A 22,689-nucleotide genomic window follows, 5' to 3' on the forward strand; every position below is an offset into this window, starting at 1 on the left:
GGGTAACATGAGGTGCTTTCTTTTGCTGTAGAGCAGGCCAGGAATGGAAGCAGAACAGACTTTTCTGTGGGTTCCAGTCCTGTTTTGCATCCTCAGAAGCTATGGAAATTTCACTGCTGTTCAGTCAGATTTGGATAAGCACCAAAACTTTACAGAGACTGACTATTCAAAGAAATATTCAAGCTTTTCTTAATTAGGCCACTGCTAATTCTAAATAGCTATAGGTAGAAGAACTCAGAAAATTGTAGATCTTTTTCCACCAAAATGAAAAGTGAAATTATACAACATGTAAGAAAAATATGTAGGAAATAATATTCTATTCCATTAAAATTTTAAAAGCTTTCACTGAAAAACAAGCACTAAAAAAGAGCTTCCTAAATTCTGCTTTTGAAAATGGATAGCTGAAAAGGCTACATTTTTTTTCTTCAACATGTGAACACTCTTATGAAAAATAAAAGATACAAATACAACTACTTAATTTTAATATTTTTATGTTTTTAAATTAAACCACAGCTTCTGAGAACTACAGGAGACTTTTCTGTTATGAGTCCAGAAAAGCTCTGTTTAAACTTCAAAGCAGAACTTTACGGTGTGTAGCTGTGAGTTCCTACAGTTAGCATTTTGGCAATCTTTCATGCCTTCTGTTTTTTTTTACGAAGAAGTTGAATGTAGTGGACAACCTACACAAACAGACTGCCTGGCTGCCCAGGAAAGGTTTCTGTACCACCTAGGTCCAGCATCTAGTTTAGACAGTGATTGCAGAGGCAGCTCAAGGAGAGTTGCTCTTCGTCCCCTCGCCAGCTCCAGCACGCAGTCAGAGCGGAGTGACAGCCACTCTCCCTTTCCCTGGGGCTCATGTCTCAGATGGACCCATGAGCTGGGCTCACCACAGCCCCAGACAGCAGAGCTGGCCCCTCATGTTACCAGGATGGGGACAAGACTCTGTCTCTCTGTAGTAGGTTTTGAGCTCTGGCCAACCAGGAAGGTGGAGCTTTTAGTGGTTGAGCCATTTGTAGATGATGCACTAGTCTAAATATAGTCCAGATCTCTCTGATACATGAATTTGTGTTACAGAGCTATCAGAAATAAAAATTTTGATGGCTAAAATCAGCAAATAGATCTCCAAATGACGTGACTGATATACTACTCCCACAGGCGGTCCTTTTGAAGGCTGGTGCGTGATGTTATTATACAGCTGCTTTTGGGATAAGTCATGTACTTCAGAATGTGCTTCCCAGCACAACTGCAAATGAAATGACTGCTGCAGATGCAGATGCTGTGGACAGTAAGTGATGTCTGCCTGTCTGACATTTTCTTCCTGCAAATTGAACAACAGAGAACAGAGTATAGAAAATGACAATAACCAGCCTTAAATTACTTCTCTGATTTCTCCTAAATCTGATCTCGTTTCCCCCCTTTTGTGCTACGTGCACATATTAATCTGAAAACTATAACCTGACTTGTGAAGAAACTCCTAGAGAGCTGGCAATTTTTTGTTGGCTTGGAAAGATTTATGGATTTATCTGTTCCAGGGATGTTCCATCATTCTCAGGTGCTGAAGCTTTGAGTGAGTTATGGCCCCGAGGAGAGTGAAATGCAACTATTAATCACTGGCAGCAATGGGATATCCTCCATGGGCATCATGTGCCATTGTCAGTAGATCAGAGAACTCCTGTTGACCTTGAATGGAGACAAGTAAAGGATAAAGGCCATCTTTATTTCATCTACACAATGAAAGTTTGAAAATGGCTTGTCATGAAAGCATTAAAGATCTGCTGCACAAAACCCTTGGGCTGAATGATACTGGCTTCCCCCACAGACTTTCTGATGATCAAAGTGGTAGTAGAGGCACCTTAGAACTGAGTAATACTGTAGAAACTGTAGCTAACATGCTAAGCTGAAAAGACACTGGTTTTACATTCTTCTGTGTTCATGTGGTCCTGTGACCTTCAGAAAAAGCTTCTAAATGTTTGGGGTTTTTTTTCTATGTCTCTTTTAATAGTGATAATAACACACAGAAGTACCTCACAGTCACAGGCACGTTTCAAGTGGAAGTGGCTAGATACAAACCAAATGACCTATCTCTAGACACTCCAGAGCTGCCTTTAAATACATGGGACTACATTCTTTTTCCTTTTACACATGAAATGACATAGTCTTCCTTTTTCCATGGTGTCTTTGCATCCCCTTCAATTTCAAGCAGTTGTTCTAGGTATTTTCCCTTAAATAAACTCTGTATACTTCTCTTCATATTTATCATGGCTTGGGCAGATTGCCTGTGGCCATTTGGACCTTTTCAAGCCTATTCCTCAATCATTTTCTGAGGAGCCATTGACTATTTAGCCAGTCATCTTGACCAATAACAGATCATCCATCTCCCATGACATTACTATTTATATTCCAAATATCCACAACTGCTGCCCTCCTCCCCCAAGTATAGAAGCTCATACCATCCCCTGACTCTTCCAAAAGCAAAATTCACAACTTTAGTAATTCACAACAGCTTTAAATAGGCTGACTGTCTCCATCCTGCCTCAAAGTCCATTGTTTGCTTATTGGTTTCTCTTTATATGAAGACTTGTAAAACACTTTATATTTCGCAGACTGAAGTGAAGACCTATACATTCAAATGCGAAATGAGCTGTGACATTTTAACCTTGTGGTATGAACCAGTGGGAGCAGATGGGGTCACCAACTTCTCATCCCTTGAGAAATCTTTAAGACTGTACGCCCAGTAAACCACTGTGCTGGGGCTCGGTGAAAGAATCCCTGGATAAACACCTCAGCCTATGCTGGACTCTGCTGTCCAGAAGGTCAGATTAGATGATCATGACCATCCATACTGCTCTTAACATTTGGGAACCAGCTCCCTACAAAGGCAAGAATGAAAAAGCAGTCAAACTGTCAAAGTCTTCTGGTAATGTCAGCAGGTTCAATAAAACTGAATGTCTCTGTGTACAATAATGCTACAGCTTTATGCATTAAGGTTTCAATTGCCTTAACTTTTGTGAGTGTGAATACTCATTACTTTAACTGACAGTCATGTCACAGCAGTCGTATGCTGAATGGATCTTCTTAGGCTATATCAAAAATAGGTATTGTGTGTCCTCATCTTCCTTGAGAACTAAGAAGAGCCTTTTTTAACTGGCATGGTAGAAGACTTTCAAGATTTCAGGCAGTGCTTGTCTCCAAGTACCAACCCTCTCTTACAGTTCTGAAAGTAAGGCTGATGGAAACAAATGGTACAGATCATTTCAGAGACTCCTGGTCTAGAGCTCTAATAAGAAAAATCCTATCAAACCTTAAGCAATGTCCACAGGCACAGAAATCACATGGCAGGATCAAAGTCTTTCTCTATCATTTTTTATTCCCTGGGTAAACTATTAAGCTACGAGCCGTTAGGTTTCTCCTATCCGGTTCCTCTGGAATCTTTCCAATGGATTTTATCTCAGCAAGATCCAGCTTGCAAGAAACATTTGTAGTTGTGAGTAAACTGAGAAGAGGGTATTGTGATACTTTGCACTGGGCTGCGACTGAGAGGGACGAATATGAAAATGTATACTTCTTTCTTCCTTGACTGGAGGGATGTTTTTTGCTAGCCAGTCCCTTGGTCAGTTTTGTCCAAGGATATTTTGAGCACTGCAGACACATCTGTCTGCCTTTCAGCCTGCTTTCTGTGCTGTTAGAGGTTTGGTCTAGATCTGTCCTTTTGGGTATACTGTTGTCTGGGATGGTTAGTGGTCACGGGAGTCATTCATCAGTGTCTTCCTCTTTGTTGCTTCTGCTGGTGTTATTGATATGCCTGTGTCAAGGTCTCAAGTACCGCAATGCCAGCAGGGCTGCAGTTGAGAGATTGTGGTATCAGGTTTCTCTTAAGAAATAATCACAGACTCAGTGCAGTGCTGTCGGTTTGGCCAGGTTTAGTGAACACAAGCCCAGCCTTAAAACACTTTTTCTGATACTCACTGAAGGAAGTGATAAGGCATTGTGTGCTAGTGGCTGGGTGAACAGTCTCAGTACCAAAAGACTCCCTAGGACCACTGCGCTCATACCCATGACTCTGCTCTGATTTGAACCAAGATGAAATGAGCTGATTCATTTGCATTTTTTGTGTACCATCTTTGATGGCCGTACTGCCCCATATACTTCCAATTCACTTTATCTGAGTCAGCCTGTATCCATGGTAAAATCTTCTTCCTCCCATCCTTAAAAGTGTGCATTCCTGACACCAGCCATCATCAAACTTGCAATTTCTTCTTAGGTAAAGGGTTTGTGTGTCAGTCAGGTTTCCTAGCTAGGTCTGCTTTTGTAAATTTTTGTGGGGGCAACTGCAGTAGCCATTGCTCTACCAAGCCTTACATCTATTTTAGCCAATGCACAGAAACATTGGAGGAGCCAGCTCCACCTGTGTAAGACAGTCTTATAACGAAAAATAGAGCCAGGTGTTCCTTCAACTCAGGATAGCTGTCTCTTGAGTTTTACAAAGGATTTCCATTAGAGACTATTCTAGTTAAGATACTCTTGTATATTGGTTAAAGCATTCTGAAGTCCTCAAAGTATTTACCTAAAACTAGTGATTTCTCATGAAATCATGACCCTTTGTCTTCATCACATGGGTCTCTCTGAAGATGTTTATAGGTTCTTGAGGGTGGAAAATCTTGTAATCTCAGAAGGTTACTTTGGAATAAAATATTATGCTGACATCTTTTCTCTCAAACTGAGAAATACCATAGAAATCTGTAACTTTGAAAATATGTCTTTTCATGTGATTACAAGTTGCTCTCTTCAGAGAAAAAGAATTTTGGTGTAATGTCACACAAAAATTGTGAACACAGAGCGAATAACTTTTGTATGTTTGTTTTTGCATCTTATACAACTAGTCCCTGGCAGTAGAGTGAATCCAAGTTTGCTGAGCAATACGTAAAAGGCCAGCTGTGATGGGAGTGGGCTTTCCTCTCTCAAGGATTCATGAACATATTGGAAAGCAGAAGACAGAAAAATGCTGAACACAAGCAGTTTGAGAAAGAAAAGGGGATGCTATCACCTAAATCCTCCATTGGGAACTGTGATAAGTGATCCATACAGATACACTCCTACAATATAACCCTTTTTTAGGCTGTACCATATGTTCAGGAGCAGCAATCACATTTGTCTTCGTGCTGGAGGGAGGGTGGAGTGATTCATTCCATAGCAAGGTAAAAAAAAATTAAAATCCACATAACAGTGGATTCAGAAATATGTCTGTGAAAGTCCAGGGATACTTCAGAGAATAAAGAGTCCAGTATCTTCAGACAGACCCAGAGTGCACATGAGAAAAAAAGACCTAGGTGAAACCTGTGACAGGCCACCATGTATTTACACTATGGAGCAAAAATTTGCACAAAACATTAGTTACAAAACCATTTCTGTCTAGTCACCTTTTCTATGGCACTGCAAAAAGTTGCCAGCATGGTCATTAAAAACCAACTAATTTTCTGAAACATAGTTATGAAGTTTAGTCATGACAGAATAAATTCTTTTCTACTGCCGAGGTGTTAAAACCAATTAAGCATTCTTCAATATTTCATTTAAATTTAATCATTGTGAGTCACAGTTATAGCTTCATTAGGTGCATAGCCACATGAATTTGGGACCACACTAATCTTTGACTTGTGGCTTATAGTCAGGATAATGTTGAAGAGAGAAACACATGCATTGTGGGGAATCATTTGGCTCTGTCTGTGGTTTCTGTTGGCTGAGATAAGTTAATTTTAATCTGCCTACAAGGATAGTAACTTCTCCAAGTTATGTAAAAGGCAGCAGCTCATAGAAGTTTTCTGCAGCACCACAGCTATCTCTACTTCATCCCTGAGTGCAAGTTTCCAACAACCAACTAATGATTTGTGGCACCATCACAGTAGGCTCAATATTTCCCAAGTCAGATCTAGGAAAAAAGATTCTCACAACATGGGGGGATAGTACAAAACACACTTGCAAAGACAGTGTGCACGTGGCCAGGAAAGGACTACACCCTAAATGTCTCTTTTAAAAGTACTTCTGAATCTTAAAGTGGTTAAAAAGCCCTTGAGGTGCTTGGACACAGGATATTTCTTACCTTTGCTATCTGCTGGAAAAGGCTTAAGGAATGAAACAGAGGTGTGTTCTGCTTGAGATGTCTCCAGGGAGTGTGGAAGCAAAGTCAGCTCCCAAGCAGACTTCAAGGACAAAAGACAGCTCTTGTTAGACCATTCCCATTTTGCTTCTTTTGCTACATCTTTTGGGGGAAATGTGGGGATTCCTCTTATAGGCACCTGGGTACAAGTCACATTCTCCCCTCTTGTTTAGACAGAGTTGTTGTTCAGCAGGTTTGCAGCTTCATTTCTTCTGCTGGTAAGTCTCCCTCCTCTGTCATTTTGGTGAGGCAGAGAAATAATGAAGGAAATTAAACTTAAAACAAAAAAATAAATCCCTTGTCTCCAAAGCTGGCTGACTTACCCAGAAAGAAAGTAGGAAAGGTCACCTCATCAGTCAAGGTGCTCAAGTCCAGCCCTCATTCTCTTCTCAAGCAAAAAGACAGACACTGTGCCTTGCTGAAGTCCTGCCACAGATTGATGGTAGTGCCTACCCAAATTTCACACATCACGTGGACAGCACTGTCTTGGCACAACCTGGAAAGGGGACTCAATCATAATTTAGAGAAGGGAATTCAGAGCCCAGAAGCTGTGTATCAGGTGGTGCAGAGGCAAGTTGAGGACTCCTCCCAACCCAGCCCACTGCAGAGAAGCCAATATCAGCAGTTCTTCTAGAAGAGCACAACTTTGCAGGACTTCATAAGGGAGTAAAGTTCTTGTCTGCTTTATTTGCCTGCTCATACACTCTTGAGCTGCACTCCAATACTTATGGATGATCATTTATTGAGAAAAGAAGGGAAAATGCTTTTCTGAAGCCAACAGATTTTGTTCTTTCTTGACTGCAGATGTAAGAAACTCTCCCACCCCGTATAGTGGTTAAGAAGGGACATGCTTAAGTTTCCTCTGAAGGATTACATGGGCTATCAGAAATGTTGAGTCAAATGTCCGTATTAATAATACTCATGATGAATATATGTATGGGAAAACAGAGTTATAGAACTAACGTACTCTAAATGCAGTGCTGGCTGTGGTCTGCAAGTAGCCTGGAATCTTATATTTCTATGTAATGATTTTTCTAGAGTATTTATTTTACCCTCCTTTCTAGGAATGATAAAATCTGTCTTTTTACTCCATAGTCTTTGCAGAGGGGTCACACTGAGGTTTTGATGCTGCTTGATGTTATGAATCTATGTTCAGCTCATCTTTTTTGCTCCTAAATATCAATGAACATTTGGCAAATTTCTACTACTGCTCATTTTGACAGGATGAGGACAGCATTCCCTTGTCTGATAGTAAAGGTGACAAATGTTTCTGTACTCTCCAAGCAGGCAAAAATTGTGGGTTTAGTGTCATTGTGTATTTGATTTGCATTTTATTCCATGGTCTCCTTTTTTAGCTCTCAGGGTCATTTTTGCATGTTCTACTTATTTATGCTATCTGGAGTTACAGCAAGAAAGTTCAGAGAAGATTTCATAGAGTGAAGAAGGGAGAGTTTTGCAGGCTTTACACTTGAAACTCTGCAGAGCAAAGGAATCTGCCAGTCTCTTCTTTTATTATTCACTGCTTTGAAAGTTTTTCAAGCAAAGATAAATAAAAAAACATTCTTTCATTTAACTTTCAACAGTACAGGACACTCTTACATGTGTGATTCCACAGTATTTATAGAATTTTTCAATGAAATTATTCACAAGTTGTTTTCTCTTATCTGTAATGACCTCATATGTGTGCCTATAACATGTAGAAGCTTTTGTTCTAGTAGTGGATAATGAAATATCCAAAACCTACAGGTATGACGGCTAATAATTAATCATGGTAAAGAAGTAATAAACCTAACAGATCTGGATGTAGCTATATCAACAGACTGATGTCATACCTAGCATTTTTTGTAGTTGGTTTTCATGTGAAAGCTTATTAACTTGCTGATCAGCTGCTCTTTGTCTGACTCTGTTGGATCCTAAAACCATATTCAGCAAAACTGTGTAACTTAAGCTGTAAGTGGGTAAATCTCAGGAGCCAGGTAAAACTTTAATCAATTGGAGAAGTTGAAACATGAGAAGAAATTCTAGTCTCTTCTTAATGTTACACCATCAAAGCTAAACAGATCAGTTGTGGTTCTCTGAAATAAAAGGGAGACACCAAATTTTAGCAGTCTTGTATTTGTAAACTCATTTAATAGGTAACCTTGCTTAAATGTAGGATTTAATTCTTTTCCAAGTACTTCCAAACCTCTGTACTTTCTGTGAGTGAGAAGAAACATGAGGAGGGCCAAATATGTATTTGCAAAGTATACAGCTAGTACCTGAAAAAAGAAAATCCAATAAACACTGCTCATGCTTTCCTCTTTGCAATGGGTTCACTACTAGGATGCACAGCCTGGGATTCTGGACTGCTTACATTCAGTTTTAGGGTGATGCCATTAGCCTATCAGATGACTCACATCAGCTTCCTTCAGTTTTCTGGGTCTCATCTGTAACATGTAAGGAACTAGTAGACTACTTTTTAGTACACTTTATTCATGTACTAGACATCTGTGGCACTTGCCTAAGATCCTTTAGCAGAGAAACATATTTCTAGGCAATAATATCATGCTTCTATTGGAATCTATCATTGACTTCTCCTTTTCTTCCTCCTGGGGTCATTATAAATTAAAACGTGTTTTCTTAATGGATGGATTTTACTTTGCTTTGCAGTAATGTATTTGTCACACTTTACACAGCATGGTTTCAGTCCAGGCTTACCTTTGAAAGAAGCAGGTTTTCTCTGGTTGCCGACAAATGCTTTTATCTAATTTTGGTATCACAAACTGAAAGGATGTAACTGTGTTCTGGCCTTTTGTAGAGCATTCCAAAATTCAACGTCTCCATCTCTTTCTAGTCTATCTAGTCCTTCTAGCCTTCCTTTTCCTCTGCTTTATATGCAATACCCAGAAAGTGGCAAAATGTCAAACCTCTGCTTTAGAAAATGCCTCTATTACATATCTATGCTGCTTTTCTTTCCCCTGCTTCCCCCGCCCCCCCCCCCCCCCCCCCCCCCCGAGACAATGTGTTTGACCATTAATGATTTTTGTACCTGGTGTTCTCATTCTTCAATTGAAAAAAATATTTTTTTCCCCAATGTTACTGCAAAAGTCACCCTGAATCATCCTGGTTCTCTTTACCTTGTACACTGTTGTGCATGTTTCACAGAAATCTTTGTTGCAAGAAATTTTTTCCCTCTCTAACTCAGAAACTAGAAGCTTGGTGGTTGATACTGAAAGTTTATTATTCAAACTATCCCTTATTGTTTTTAAATAAGTTTTCTTAATTTACAAGAAGCAAGCAATTCTACTGTATCCATTTTAGATAATAAAATGTATTTCCAATGATTGCTGAGAGGCTAGAGGGTTTGGTCCTCAATCTTATAGTTTTCCTGCTTGCTTTTCAATCTGCGTATGATGGTAAAAATCTCTCAAATAAACACCTTTTCATGTTTCTAAATCATAGCTATGTTCTTCTCTGAATATAGGTACACTCCAGCTGTATCTTTGGTGAGTTGATATTTCTTTAGCTTATTTTTGGAGAATTGGCAAATACAGTTCTCCCTTCCTCTCCACTGAGAATTAAAGTTATTTTTTCGACATCATGATGAGAGAGATGCTTGAGATTCTGGTAAATAACCATTCCCGATCTCTTGAAACTATCCACAAGTTCAATCACTGAGGTGGGGAAACACTTACATGATATGTGATTAAACTTTTTAATAACACATAAATTGTGTCTTAAACATGTTGAAACACTTTTTTATACAGACTGATGTATCGGTGTATACACAGTTTCTATGGGTAGTGAGATGTCCGATTCACTCAGTAAGACTCTTTCTTTTGGTTGGAATAGTTAGAATAGTCCTGTCAGCTGTTAGCTGGCACCACACTTCTCCCACCAGTGCACAAAGATTTTGTGAGAGAAGAGCCTGAAACATCATGCTGGAGTTTGCTTTGACCAGTCAATTACAAAACACAGGTGAGCATAACTTCAGGCAGTGCCTGGAGTTTTTGTCATTCCAGCACAACATTTTGGAGATAAAATTAGCCTGTGTGATAGGACACAGAGTTTCTACAGGACATATGAGTTGCAACCTAGCATAAGTGCTCTGCATAGTGAGCATGAATGGAATTTCTAGTAAGTCACTGAAGATCCTCCTCTTCACCTCAGCTCACGTGAGCTCTTACAGAGAAAGGGGATGGGCAGCTGTTAACCACTATAGCATCCCAGTCAGCTCTCTTTGATCCTATCATTATAATTTGCACAGATTTCGCTGCCTGGAAATAAGTGGAAAGCCCCACTTGTAACTCTCAAAAAAGGACAGTGAATAGCTGAATGTCACAGCTGTGTTCTGCCAGGAAAACAGCAGAATCCCTTTTGCAAATTAATTTCCTCTGAGCTCCTAAATGTGCTCATTACTTCTAATGTTGTTTCTCTTCTGGGAACCTCTGTTGGTAGGGTAGGATGACCTTTTCTAGTGTAACTGTCCAATTCTGCATAAAAGAGTTCAAAATTACTTGAGTCAGAGAGAAAAAGCATAGCACTTCAGCCAAGTGTATAGGCCATTTGTCTATAAAAGCCTGGGAAAAGTGTCCCAGGTCCCACACTCTGCTTGATGACTTGAACACACCTTTCATGGATAACTTTTATCTCCTCCTATCTTTAGAAATGGGGTAGTTGTAACATGTTGTTGTGACTATCAGTAGAATAACTTACTGACTAGATATTTTTTGATTAATCTCAAATATATAGTCTGGCTTTTTGAAATGTTGTGAATTATGATAGCTTTCTAACTCTACATTAACATGATACAGAGTAAATTTATTAGTGTGGCTATGCATTGTTTCCATAAATACTTCAGCTTCACATTTATTAACAGAAATATTGTGTGGGCTTTCAATTACTCTGCTAATGAGCTTAAATCTGTTTTAGTTGGATTTGAATTAGTGTGAGGATTTTTTTTCTAAGGCAGTTAGTATCTCAGATATACTGAGGTGAAAGGTGTTCTGTGTGTAGCTGAATAGATTGGGTGTGACTGGATTTATCTTTTGTGCTGTCAAATGTTCCTAGAGTATGTCTGCACTCCCTTTAAAGATAAAATTTAATGAGCAGGGCACTAAATGCCTGCTACTGTCACGTTCACATGAAAGAAATAGATCAGGGAGCTTGAAAGTCTAATTCTGTGTTGTTATACCATCATTAACCAAAATGAGGTTGTCCCAGTGCAGTAGCTTGCACCCGCACAGCTGAACTGAGCACCTTCATCGATTCAGGGAATTATGGGATGGTTCTTCATTCATCCAGAAGTGCCTCACCATTTCTGCCTGCCTGTGGCTCCGTATCGTTTGCAAGAATCTGGTTGGGAATAATAGAGGAGCATTTCCTCTTAGAGCAATGGCTAATGGAGGGGAGCAGAATACCTTGTACCGTGGTTCTCCTTTCTCAGCCTTGTGCAGTAATGTCCCCCAGAAGCCTATGCTTTGTTCTGTCACCTGCTGAATGACTTCACTGTATTCCCAGGGGACACCATTCAGCAGCCTATCAGATATCACTAGAAATTTGTATTCTCTGAGCTAGTAGTTTAATGTTTGGGCCTTTTTTCCTTTCCCCTGTAGTACAGGGCATATATTTATTATCAGTATCTCCCTGGCTCACCATCTTGTGACACACATATCAATTGCTTTTGGCTCTGTCTTATCTTCCCCACTTCCCCACTTTTCCAAATGAGCAGAAAAGAGCATAAGCAAATTAGGAAATAATAATGAAATGATATGTACTATGTGTTTCATTTGACAAGACAGACTCTCTGAAGGGCAGCTTGGATGCATGAGTGATGAGGAGACAAGATTCAGAAAAGCAGGAAGGGATTTGTGTTTAATAATAAATGTTCCATCTGAAGGCAAAATTATGATTGTATGTCATAAAACCCCCAAAAACTAATAAAATAAAAAATGCAAGAAATTATTCATGCTGGGTTGAGTTAGCGTTTACTGAACAAGTCTGGCTACCTCCTGGTATTATCTGACATTTCCTTATGTTCACATGACTGACAGAGGAATTATGCCCTCTTGCTAATACTAACAACTATCTTTTTTCCCAGGAGATCAGAAATACAGCTGTCATTTTTTCAAGTTGCGGGTCACAGTAGGTCTCTGTCTTTTTCATATTCTTAGATTAAAAAGTCTTGAATCAGGCACCAAAAGATTGTGAGATGTCACACAGCAATATTCTTGGTACTTTGTATTTGTTTTTTGATTCCTGAGGCTTTAGAATCATCTGAAGATATATATTTAACGGTTCTTTTGGAAATATGAAGGGTCAAAAATTAATCGCCATTGTTAGCTTACTTAATTTTTAATAACATTTTAGATTCTACATTCATTCCATGACTGCAGGAACTGGGGCTTTCCAGGATAAAAACACAGGATAAAACTACACAATAAAACTTTCAAGGAAATTACAAAAGTTGGCAGCAGAGAAGAATGCCAAGTGTGAAGCCCAAATTTGTCAATTACTTGCACTTGCTCCCAGGCAATACATCATGTGTGACATTTTCACTTCAATTTAGATCCTTATAGTCTTTCTCTGATCTTTTTTTGCCCTTTTCTCCAGCCGCCTTAATATCTGTCCACCATCTGAACTCTTTCCACTGCCTTGATTCACTTCACTATCTTTCTATTTAACTTGTTTTTGCTGAAAGATCTTCACCTGTGTTTGATTGTACTCAACCACACACTGAGTTGTTTTTGTGATCCTGGTCCCCATTCAGTGGTCACTTGGACCTCTTCCATCATTTTGATGGTAGCCACGTGCCTGACAGTACCCTGACAATGGCTGCTTTGAAGCTGTTTGTCTTTCTGTCATTTTCTGCTGCTCTGACACTGTCAGAGCCACCAATGTTCATTCCCTCTTTTCTTCTTGCATTGTCTCTCACTTCAACCTTCTCTTCCTTCTTCTTTCCTTACCTGTCCTCAATGAAGAAGCAGCTCATTACTATCTCTGTCTGGTAAGAAGCAGGATCTGTGTACCATTGAGCTACATCCACCAGGCTTTAAAGGATACTTTACATGGTCCTTCTTCAGGCAATGAACTCCATCCTCCAATTACCCACTCTTTTTACATGCTCTTTAGCCAGTCTTTCTCCAGTACGTCACCACCGATACTTTCCCTCTCCCCTTTCTCTACCATCCCACTGGGACTGAAGGTGGACACTCCATCTGAAAAGTAGGACTCTATCAGACCCTTCTACAATACTTTAAAGGAAGATTAGCTGGAATCATCATTTTTTCAGAATTACCTGTGAAACTGGAACAGAGGAAAAAAATCCAAAGATTTTAAGCTATGGGAGAAACTTATTGATGAAATAAATGAACATTTTTGGCTTGAGATTGTCACTGAAAAATGAAAATTGGTCAGATTCCAGTGTTAAACTCATCTGGATCGATTTCTAGTTCTGAGAGCAATCAGGATAGTATTTTGCTCTTATGTGAATTCAACTTTATGTAAGACAAAGTTTAAAAATAGGAATCTACAGTGAGATTGATATTTTCACACTAAGACATTACAGGAAAGTTAGTGGGCTAACTAACTGGAACATGATTTTACAGAATACTAGCTACTTCCCCTGGCACCTCTCTTCCTCTTCCTTTTCCCCTCTTCTTTACAAACTTAGTGCATAGTGACAATGTTTAGCTCTACTGCTTAGCAGTTTCTTCATAATCAGTGTACAGGCTTACAGCTGTGCTGGTAAATTAATGAGGGCGCAGAAACCTTCCCATGCCCCAGAACCCCATCATCTATACTGCTTGTGTCTTGGTACAGTTCTTTGCATGCTTTTTCCAGCAGGGTTCAGGAATTAATATTCCAAGGGCCATTTTTGATATACAGCTTTCTGAAGTCACTCTGGAAGAAAAGAGAATTTACCAGCAGAGATGTGGACCATTTCTTGTGAGGTGTCTGCCTTGGGACATGGCATGTAGACATAGAATCTTGCAGGAAGAGTTTGGGTTGAGCAGCTTAGGCACAGAAAATTCACACCCAAACAATTAGGGTTTTGTGTTGGTTTTTTTTTTTTTTTTTTTCTCAGATACAAGCATTTAATAAACTAGCATGACTTTCCATTTTAAACTCCTAGCATTCACTTCAAAAGGAGAAATCGTGTTGCAATATAAATAATATATAGCCCTAGATAATACAAAAAAAGGACCATGAGAAAAGCAACATAGTCTAGCAGGTCAGTAAAAACTGATTTTTAGAAGTTGCAAGTGCCTTCCTAAAGGAATTGCCTTGACAGCTCCCTGCAAGTTCTGTGATTAAAGCAGTTTCAGGCTAAAACTAGATGGTATCATACCCCTCTTTCGATGGAGAAAAGGAAAAGAATTGCCTAGCCAATTAGCCTAATCTGTTTTTTCTCTAATTTGTCTGTTTTGCATAACCACAGTATTAACCAGCAGTTCACTCCTGCTAATCCCCAGTGCTACAAAGAAGAAAAGAACCCATTTGTATATTACAGTGTAATCATAATATCTACTAATTTCCTTCCATACACTACAGGCCTCTTTTGAAAGGAGATTGCTGGCATTATCCCCATTTTATAAATGAGAAGACTTACAGTACAGCAAAATGATTTCTCAGGAACTGAGAGTTACTGATAAAGTAGAGCCTGATATCAGTGTAACTGATAGAGAATAAAACTCAGGTCTCCTAAATTCTCAGCACAGTTCACTCCCTGCAAGCTTCAGTGCTCACTTGCATCTGGGATTATGAGAAGTCTGCGGTAAACCTTTTTCTCCTGCATTTCTAAGTAATTTATTTTCTAATTTTCTTAATGTCACCACACACAGAAGTGAGTAATTACAAAATTGCTTGCTTTCTGTATGTTGTGTCTACAAGGACATAACAAGGACTTTTTAGTGGTGGTAGTAGAAAATAAGGTTGACTTCAAAGAAGGGTGCTAGCACCATCCTTCCTTTTTTTAAAAAGGGTCTCATGGTATCATTTTGGTGCTTTCACAAAATAGGACATAAATCTCCATGGATTAAAAGGAGTGTATTGTTTGCAAAAGCCCTGCAAACTTTCATCTTGTCTTCATAGCTCTTCATCACACACAAACTCTCATAGGAACATCTGTCTATTGCTGTTCTATTTCAGATTCTTATTCCATGCCCCAATCCTGGCCATAGGTCTCCTCCTCTTCTAATATATGATGCTATTGTGCCAAGGGTGAGAGAAGAGGGCTTTTTTGTAAATTAAGAAGGTCAGTTGTAAGACCCTTATGCTAATTTCATTCCTTAGAGGCAAGATTTTTGGAGAAGTCAGAACCATATTCTTACATGAATAGTTTTCATTGGGATATTTTGACCTTCAGATAGGATTCAGAAACTAGCTTAAGAATCAGGTAACAAAATCCTGGCACCAATGTGGTGGAGATTTGTCTGCTCCTCCTACCCCAAGGAAAATTAGCCAGACGATAAAGGCAGAAATTACTGTGTCTTATGTGTCTGGACAGTGAAATTTCTGTAAGGAGATTTTCAAATTTCTTGTTGTCCTAGCTAGGACTACATTTACACTTACACTGTTAACATATTTAAGTATTCACTTGCTTTCCCAGTTCTCATTGTTCCCTGGCTCCTTAAATTAAACACATTAAAATCTATCATAACCTATCATTAGTTTTTTAAAAAAGCAAGTGTTTTGCTAGTTGATCTCCTCTTGCAGTTAGTCAAGTGTTACTCTTTTTCCCTAAAGAAAGGTTAATATCAAATTTAGATCTCTATTTCTATTCTGTGATAAGAAGTATCTCTGCAAGATCACACTGCCCTGAAGAGCAGGCAGACAATATCAGGCTCCTTGCCTCAAGATACTGCAGCAATTATGTTTGCTACCTGAGGGCTAACAAGTGAGCACGAGGATCTTCTGAGTTTCAAAAGACAACAACTTTCAAAAGCTGTTTTTGATCTCCAGTGAACCAGGCTATAGGTTCTTGATACCTGAAACCAACTTTCTGTGTTTAGATGACGAGTTGACTGAACAAAGCCTTGCAGGATCTCTGCCTAGGCAGTTTTCATGACCCCTTTCAGTTTTGTGGCAGCTCCTAGCTATTGAGTCCCCATGGCAGGGCATGGTGGTCCATGATTAATGGTGCTAGATGTACAGAGCAGCCATGAAGAGACTCCCCCTTTTAGGCAGCAAAGAAAAGATTGAAGTGGCATCTTGCAGCTACCCGTGTTGGGGACAATCAAAGAGTCATCAATATCCCAGAATGAAAATGTGTCTGCATCGATTTTACGTGTGGGGGACGTTAAGAGATGTCATCCATCATAGCTGACTGGCAGTATGTTTGGGGAGGGTGGGCTAAAGCCATTGGAGGAATGCCAAAATACTCTTACAATCTGGCAACTTCATGAAAACAAGATTGTCTTCCCTGCAAGCTAGAAAACTGAGTCTGAGATTAATTACTTAACTCCTAGTACTCTTGAATTTGGTGCTTATTCCTATGCTCAGCTGTTCTTTAACAATAACATTAATTTGAATATTTTACAAGAACATTTGAAGTTTATTTACGGAAACATCCAAAATTCTTCATTTTAGATGTATATGGAGAGTTGATTGCTTTTTCCGTAATTGGGATTGCAACTGTGATCTTTTATAAAGCTATTATTAGTCCCAATATTATCACAGCTGTAGCTTCCAGGACTGATTGAGTTTAGAAATGACTCAGTTTCTTTTAAAGGCTAAGATGAGCTTTTATGTCAAATTTCAATACAGTCAACCTGGCCAAGCTTTAGGACTGGTTATGGCCTCATTGCTGTACATTTAAAAATGGACTGGCTTTACATTTCATGCCACTATCACTACCTGCCAGTCCTTGAAATATTCCAGGCAGTTACATTTCCTTGGAAGCTTGTGTGTAATCGTATTTGAAGAAAACATGTTGTAAATTATTGAAGTTATCAGTGTTCACTCTATATAAATTGGCATAGTGTGTTAGGCTGAAAGACTGTATTTCTATATGCGTAAGGTATGTGCAAAGCTATATACTATGTAAACCCAGTTGTTTGCTGTTCACTTGGATAGAATATAGAGGTCTCTCTGTGTTTCATCAGTGCAAAGCAAAAGGAACCATTCTAACAGATGGTGCTATAGCTCTGTTTTTCGAGAGTTATGACTCAAGTCCAAGACCCAGTTTATAGGGCTGACTATTCTTTCTGCTAACAGTGCTACTTGTTTGTAATGAGGTTTCACAGTGAAATAATTTCTGAATCGCTTACGTACTGCAGAATTTTTTAAGCGTGTGGCTGGGAGTGATGGTGGAAAGTTGACTATAGCACTAGGTGGTACAGGAGGAGAAATGAAGCAATTGTTGAAACTGTTCAAGAGTTTGAAGATCATACATTTGAAAATCAATAGTATGCTGTTATTCCATATAACATCCTTGATGTGTGTATATGAAATTCGTTGAACAATTCAACAGAGTGCAGTCACTGCCTCAGCTGCTGTGACCAGTGGTGTGTTGTTCCCAGAGCCACCTGGAGAGGAGAACAATTAGAAATAACTTGAGACCAACCATTTCAACTATTAGAAACCATTTTAGTAACTCTATCTGGAGTTTTCCAGGAGGAACTTTCCAGGAGGGCTCCTTTATGACCTCCTGGCTCATTCTGAATAGCTCATCTATGTCTGTGCAGAACATCTCCATTAGGATGATAAACGTGCCACGCATCTCAAATATAACATTGAGTAAACCTGCCAGATTATTTTTATATTCCAGGTGTCTCTCACCGATATTTCTTTTCCTTACAGAATTTTTTGTGTGTTTGTTTGCTTTTTAAAAAGGAGCCACATCCTTGCCTGTGGCCAGACTGAAGGGTTGTATAAGTGGTGTGAATGCATAAATACAAAGACGATCAGAAGCTCATCTCTGCAGTGCCTTGATGTTTCCACCTCTCTGTGCAGGCCTGTTCCCTCCCACTGCACAGAAGGGCCTCTGCAGACCTGCAATTTTATGCTGGCTGTGATGATGATTTGAGGCTGAGAAAGCCTGGTGCTCCCACAAGGAGTGTGCCTTTTTCCCCTTGCCAGGCCTCACCACCCCAATTACAGTCGCACCAGTTTGCTGTGTGGTATGAGTGCCCATAGGGCTCCCTTGTTGCTGGTGCTAAAGATCTGCAGCTCTGAGTCAGAATGGGGTCTTTTTATTTTCAGCTTTTTTCTCTCACTCAAGCCTGTTATGTGGAAGTAAAGAGAAACATGCATGGGGTATCTCTTTGGTTTTATTCTTGGCTGCCCGCCAGGCACCAAATCTGGGATTCTCCACTGGGATATTCCACTAATGTGCTGCAATTTTCACCAGTTTGAAGTGGGGGTAGACCATGTTCATTCCCATTTACTAATTCTGAATGCTAGTTATGATCTAATATTGCATGAGTTCAAATGACTGCTTAAGTTTGTGGCAACAAAGAATAATATCCATAAATGACCAAACTTGGAGCACATCTTGTGCCTAGCTATTTGGTTTTTGAAAATGAATTTCTATTTGAGTATAATCTTTTATTTTATAGAAACCTTCTTGTTTCCATGCCTGCATCTTCCTACCTCTCCTCACACTTCCACAGCCCATACTGCCAATGCCAGTATTTCGTTTTCACTCACACAGAGGAAGGTAGTTGCAGGGAGAAATTTTTGGCAAAGAAGATGATAGCTGCATTTCTAGGAGATGTTTTCCACAGTGGGGAGTAGGAGGATGGGGAAAGTAGGTTGGAGAGTAGAGAAAAAGAGAGAAATGGTTGCCTGCCTTGCATTCTCAGGGAATGAGAAAACTAAATGTATCCCCTTGTCTTCACAAGGTAAGTAACCTGCTGATGTTAGACAGTAAATGTTCAGGCACCCGTGAAGCGACGTGACAACTACCATGTTCTGACTCAGCAAGTGCAAGGGTCATTGGCCCACTCAGAAAGAACTGCTCTTTGTAGGAATATATTTTTATTCTGAGTTATTTGTTCAGGTTTGAATATATTTAAGATTAGGACAGATGCAGGTGAGACAAAAAAAAAACCCAGAGTAGTTTGGTCTGCTTTTTCGTATTCTCTTTATTGCACATTTGAGAGACGGCCCTCAAAATTTGTGTGTTACTGAATGCTGGGATGCTGGATGCATAGGAGCTGGGAAGCTTGAATGCTTGTTTGAATTTTATGGCTCAGACTCCTCTCTGCCAGTGTCCAGAACTGTAAACACCACACTGTTCTTTTATCTGTTCTCTTCTTTTTTGTCTTAGTGTCAAGAGTAATCAATTTTTCTTTCTCTTTTTTTTTTTTTTTTTTTTCTTTTAAAGGATGATTCCAGCTACAAACAAAGCCTTTGTTGTAAACAACCTTGTTTCTGGAACAGGCTATGACCTCTGTGTCCTGGCAATGTGGGATGACACGGCCACAACCCTTACTGCCACCAATATTGTGGGATGCGCCCAGTTCTTCACCAAAGAAGACTACCCTCAGTGCCAGTCGATGCACAGTCAGTTCCTGGGTGGGACCATGATTCTGATCATAGGAGGCATCATTGTGGCAACTCTGTTGGTATTCATTGTAATACTCATGGTCCGCTATAAGGTCTGCAACAATTCCCAGGGGAAGATGTCTAATGTCAGCAATGTCTACTCACAGACAAATGGAGCACAACCAGTTCAGAATGGAGTCTTGCCCCAAGTCAACCCCAAAGTGGTGGTGAGAAATGAACTTATGGAGTTTAACTGTCAGTCTGCACGGAGCAGCATCTCCTCTTCTTCCAGCTCTGCAAATAGCCGTGATTGTGATGACTATAGCCTCCAAAGTGAACAGGGCACATTGTCCAGTAAGTGGAGGCCTCCTTCCAGGTCAAAACACAATATTGACCGGCTAATGGGAGCTTTTGCATCCCTGGAACTGAAATGTCAGAAAAAGGAGGAGATGACAGACTCCAGAACTTCCACGGTGGCCCGCCACTCGGACAAAGAGCCACTGCTGGGCCAGCCAGAGTCCAAATTTCGCAGCCTCCTCATGTTGCCTCTGGAGGGCAAAACTAAACGTAGCCATTCTTTTGACATGGGGGACTTCGCCACATCTCAGTGTTGCACCTACCCAAAAAAGATAACAAACATTTGGACAAAGAGGAGCCTCTCGGTGAACGGCATGCTTTTGCAGTATGATGACAATGACCTAACAGGGGCGAAAGGGACTTTTGGGAGCTCAGAGTGGGTAATGGAAAGTACAGTGTAAATATCACTGTCTCCCCCCTCCTCTTCCCCCCTCATGTGTTATAAAGCGTGGTTTGCTGCAGGGCCGTGCATTTGAAAAGAGAGGGGAGGAAACTTTTTCAGTTGTACTGGCCAAAAAGATAGGTAAAAAAATAAGTAACAGGGATACTGAAAGAGAAAGAGGGTCATGAAATGTGAATAGGCACATATGACACCATTCTTGTCTGGCCCCAACTAAACCATGCGTGAATATTTCAAGGAATTTGCTAGTTGTATTTAACATTGCTTTCCAAAAGTTGCTCAGACTCTTGGTGAACCATCACACAAGATTAATCAAGGAGGATGAAAAGGGGTTTAACAGCACCAATTTAATTTTATAGGGTTTCTTTCTTTTTTTTTTTTTTTTTTTTTTTTTAAAGGGCACCTCTTTCTTTTAACCACAGTAATACATTTTTTGGGATATAAAATAGGTGTTAAGATATATCTGGTTGTCACTGCAAGTGACTTTCTCAAAAGTGCAGGCAGGGAATCCACAGGGACAGATCAGAGCAAATTGTTCAGCATAATCTCATGGTGTTAACTGTGACATCTGGGAATATAGTACTTGTTGTTGAGTGGGCTTTTGGTTGGGAATTAATGATTTCTGTTCCATTTTGCCTTGTTACTGCTTTTGAGTTGTGTTTTCCCCACAACAGAAAGTGTTTCCATGCATTTTTTGTTTTTGTTTTCAGTCTCATCAAATCCCCCAGATGAAAAGGAAGATATGTACAAAGGTCAAATTTCTGATGTACTGTATAACCCACCTTCATTACCACCCCTTATGTCCTGGGAAAAATTAAATCTAGGGGCTAATAAATTTTAAAAAATCATCCTCTTTCTTCCATCTTCTTCACAGTCTCTGCTTGTCAATGCTCAAGGCAGATTGCAGCAGCTATTGATATCTGTAAGGGTGTTGCTATCAAAGATGGGAAAAATAGTAATCAAGATTTCCTATTAAAAGATAAAGAAAGGGAAAACAAAAATAGCTCCCATGAACTCTCCACATTATAAATACCAGTGGCTTCTGGCAAAGGTCACACTGTCACTCCTCTCAACTGACAAAGAAAACACAAACTTTCACCCTATTGTGACAAAAGCTTATTGTCTGTACAGTCACCATGACACAGCTTGACTGTACCATTAGCATCGCAGGAAATGTAAGGTTTTGTGTATTTCAGGGGATTTGGTATGTTCCCATTTATGGAAACAGTAAAATTTAGGTGTCTCAGAGCAGGGGGTCTCCTATGTGTCCTCTGCATTACAGATAGCGTTTCCCCAGTCCTCGGTGTACTCCTGCCCCCCTGTCTCTCACCCTCAGTAAGGTACTTGCTAACTAAAACCAGGAGCTCTTCAGGGCTTGTGAACTGATTCTCAAATTCATTTTTGGGGAGCATTGCTGTGGTTGTAGAGATGCAGATGGCCCACCCAGCTGAATTCATTGTCCTTAATGACTTTACTGTGATTTCCAGCATTTTGGTGGCTCCTGCATCTGTCCTTTCATTTGTTTATTTATTTGTTGGCTCCCAAAGATCAGCTGCTGGGATTCAGATTTTCATTCTGAAATTGCACATTGTTACTATGATTTTGTAAAAGACATGTGGAGAAAGGGTACAAGGCACAGAGAAAATAACACATGAAAAAACTCTATGTATATTTTTTTTAAAGGTGCAGAGATATATTGTGACATGGCTGTGTACTTGATCTTGTATTCGTCACGTTTCCTACTTGGAGTTTTAGAAAATGACATCCCTGTGATCAGAATATTTTTTCCTTTTATTTTCTTTTTTTTTGCTACAAAATGTACAGTAAAAACATTCTTGGGGAAAAGTACCTGCTTTTCATTTGTTTGCTGTTCTGTGGTCTGCTTTGAAACCTAAGTAAGGAGCAGTAATTATTTTTTAAATGATCTTAAAAATTTAGATATTTGCTTTCTTTTTCCGTCAAACTGTCTTTGACTTCAGGATTTTAGGTATAAATTAGGAATCAAGAAATACATACCTTTTTGGAATGCATGAGAAAAGATTTTGTAAGAAGGCATTTCACCTCTTTTTCTGTGGTTACATTTATACAGCGCTGTATCACTGATGTATTTTAAACCCTGATCCAAAATCTGAAGAAATAAGAGGAAGCCTTTTTAGGCTTAAGAACTGACTTTGTAGGGTTTTGCTCAGATTATTACTCACTACCGACATCAATATATTCAAAAGAGATCCAGTCAAACTTTGTTTGCAACATCTTTCAAAGTCTCTGGTTTTCTCATGCTTTCCAAGAGTAATGACACCTCTAGTGCCAG

General features: G+C 39.6%; 1 protein-coding gene across 6 annotated transcripts in view; it reads left to right on the top strand.

The window, feature by feature from the left end:
* LRFN2 (leucine rich repeat and fibronectin type III domain containing 2) overlaps positions 1–22,226 on the top strand; it is a 160,860-nt gene extending 138,634 nt beyond the window's left edge. For all 6 annotated transcript variants that reach the window (XM_074818115.1, XM_074818110.1, XM_074818113.1 and 3 more), the window contains one exon: positions 19,461–22,226. In XM_074818115.1, coding sequence (XP_074674216.1) covers positions 19,461–20,379 — 919 coding nt within the window. In that variant the 3' untranslated portion in view covers positions 20,380–22,226. The remainder of the gene's footprint in view (positions 1–19,460) is intronic.
* The last annotated feature ends 463 nt before the right edge of the window (positions 22,227–22,689 follow it).

Source organism: Strix aluco, chromosome 3 (genome assembly GCF_031877795.1).
Source record: "Strix aluco isolate bStrAlu1 chromosome 3, bStrAlu1.hap1, whole genome shotgun sequence".
Lineage (NCBI taxonomy): Eukaryota > Metazoa > Chordata > Aves > Strigiformes > Strigidae > Strix > Strix aluco.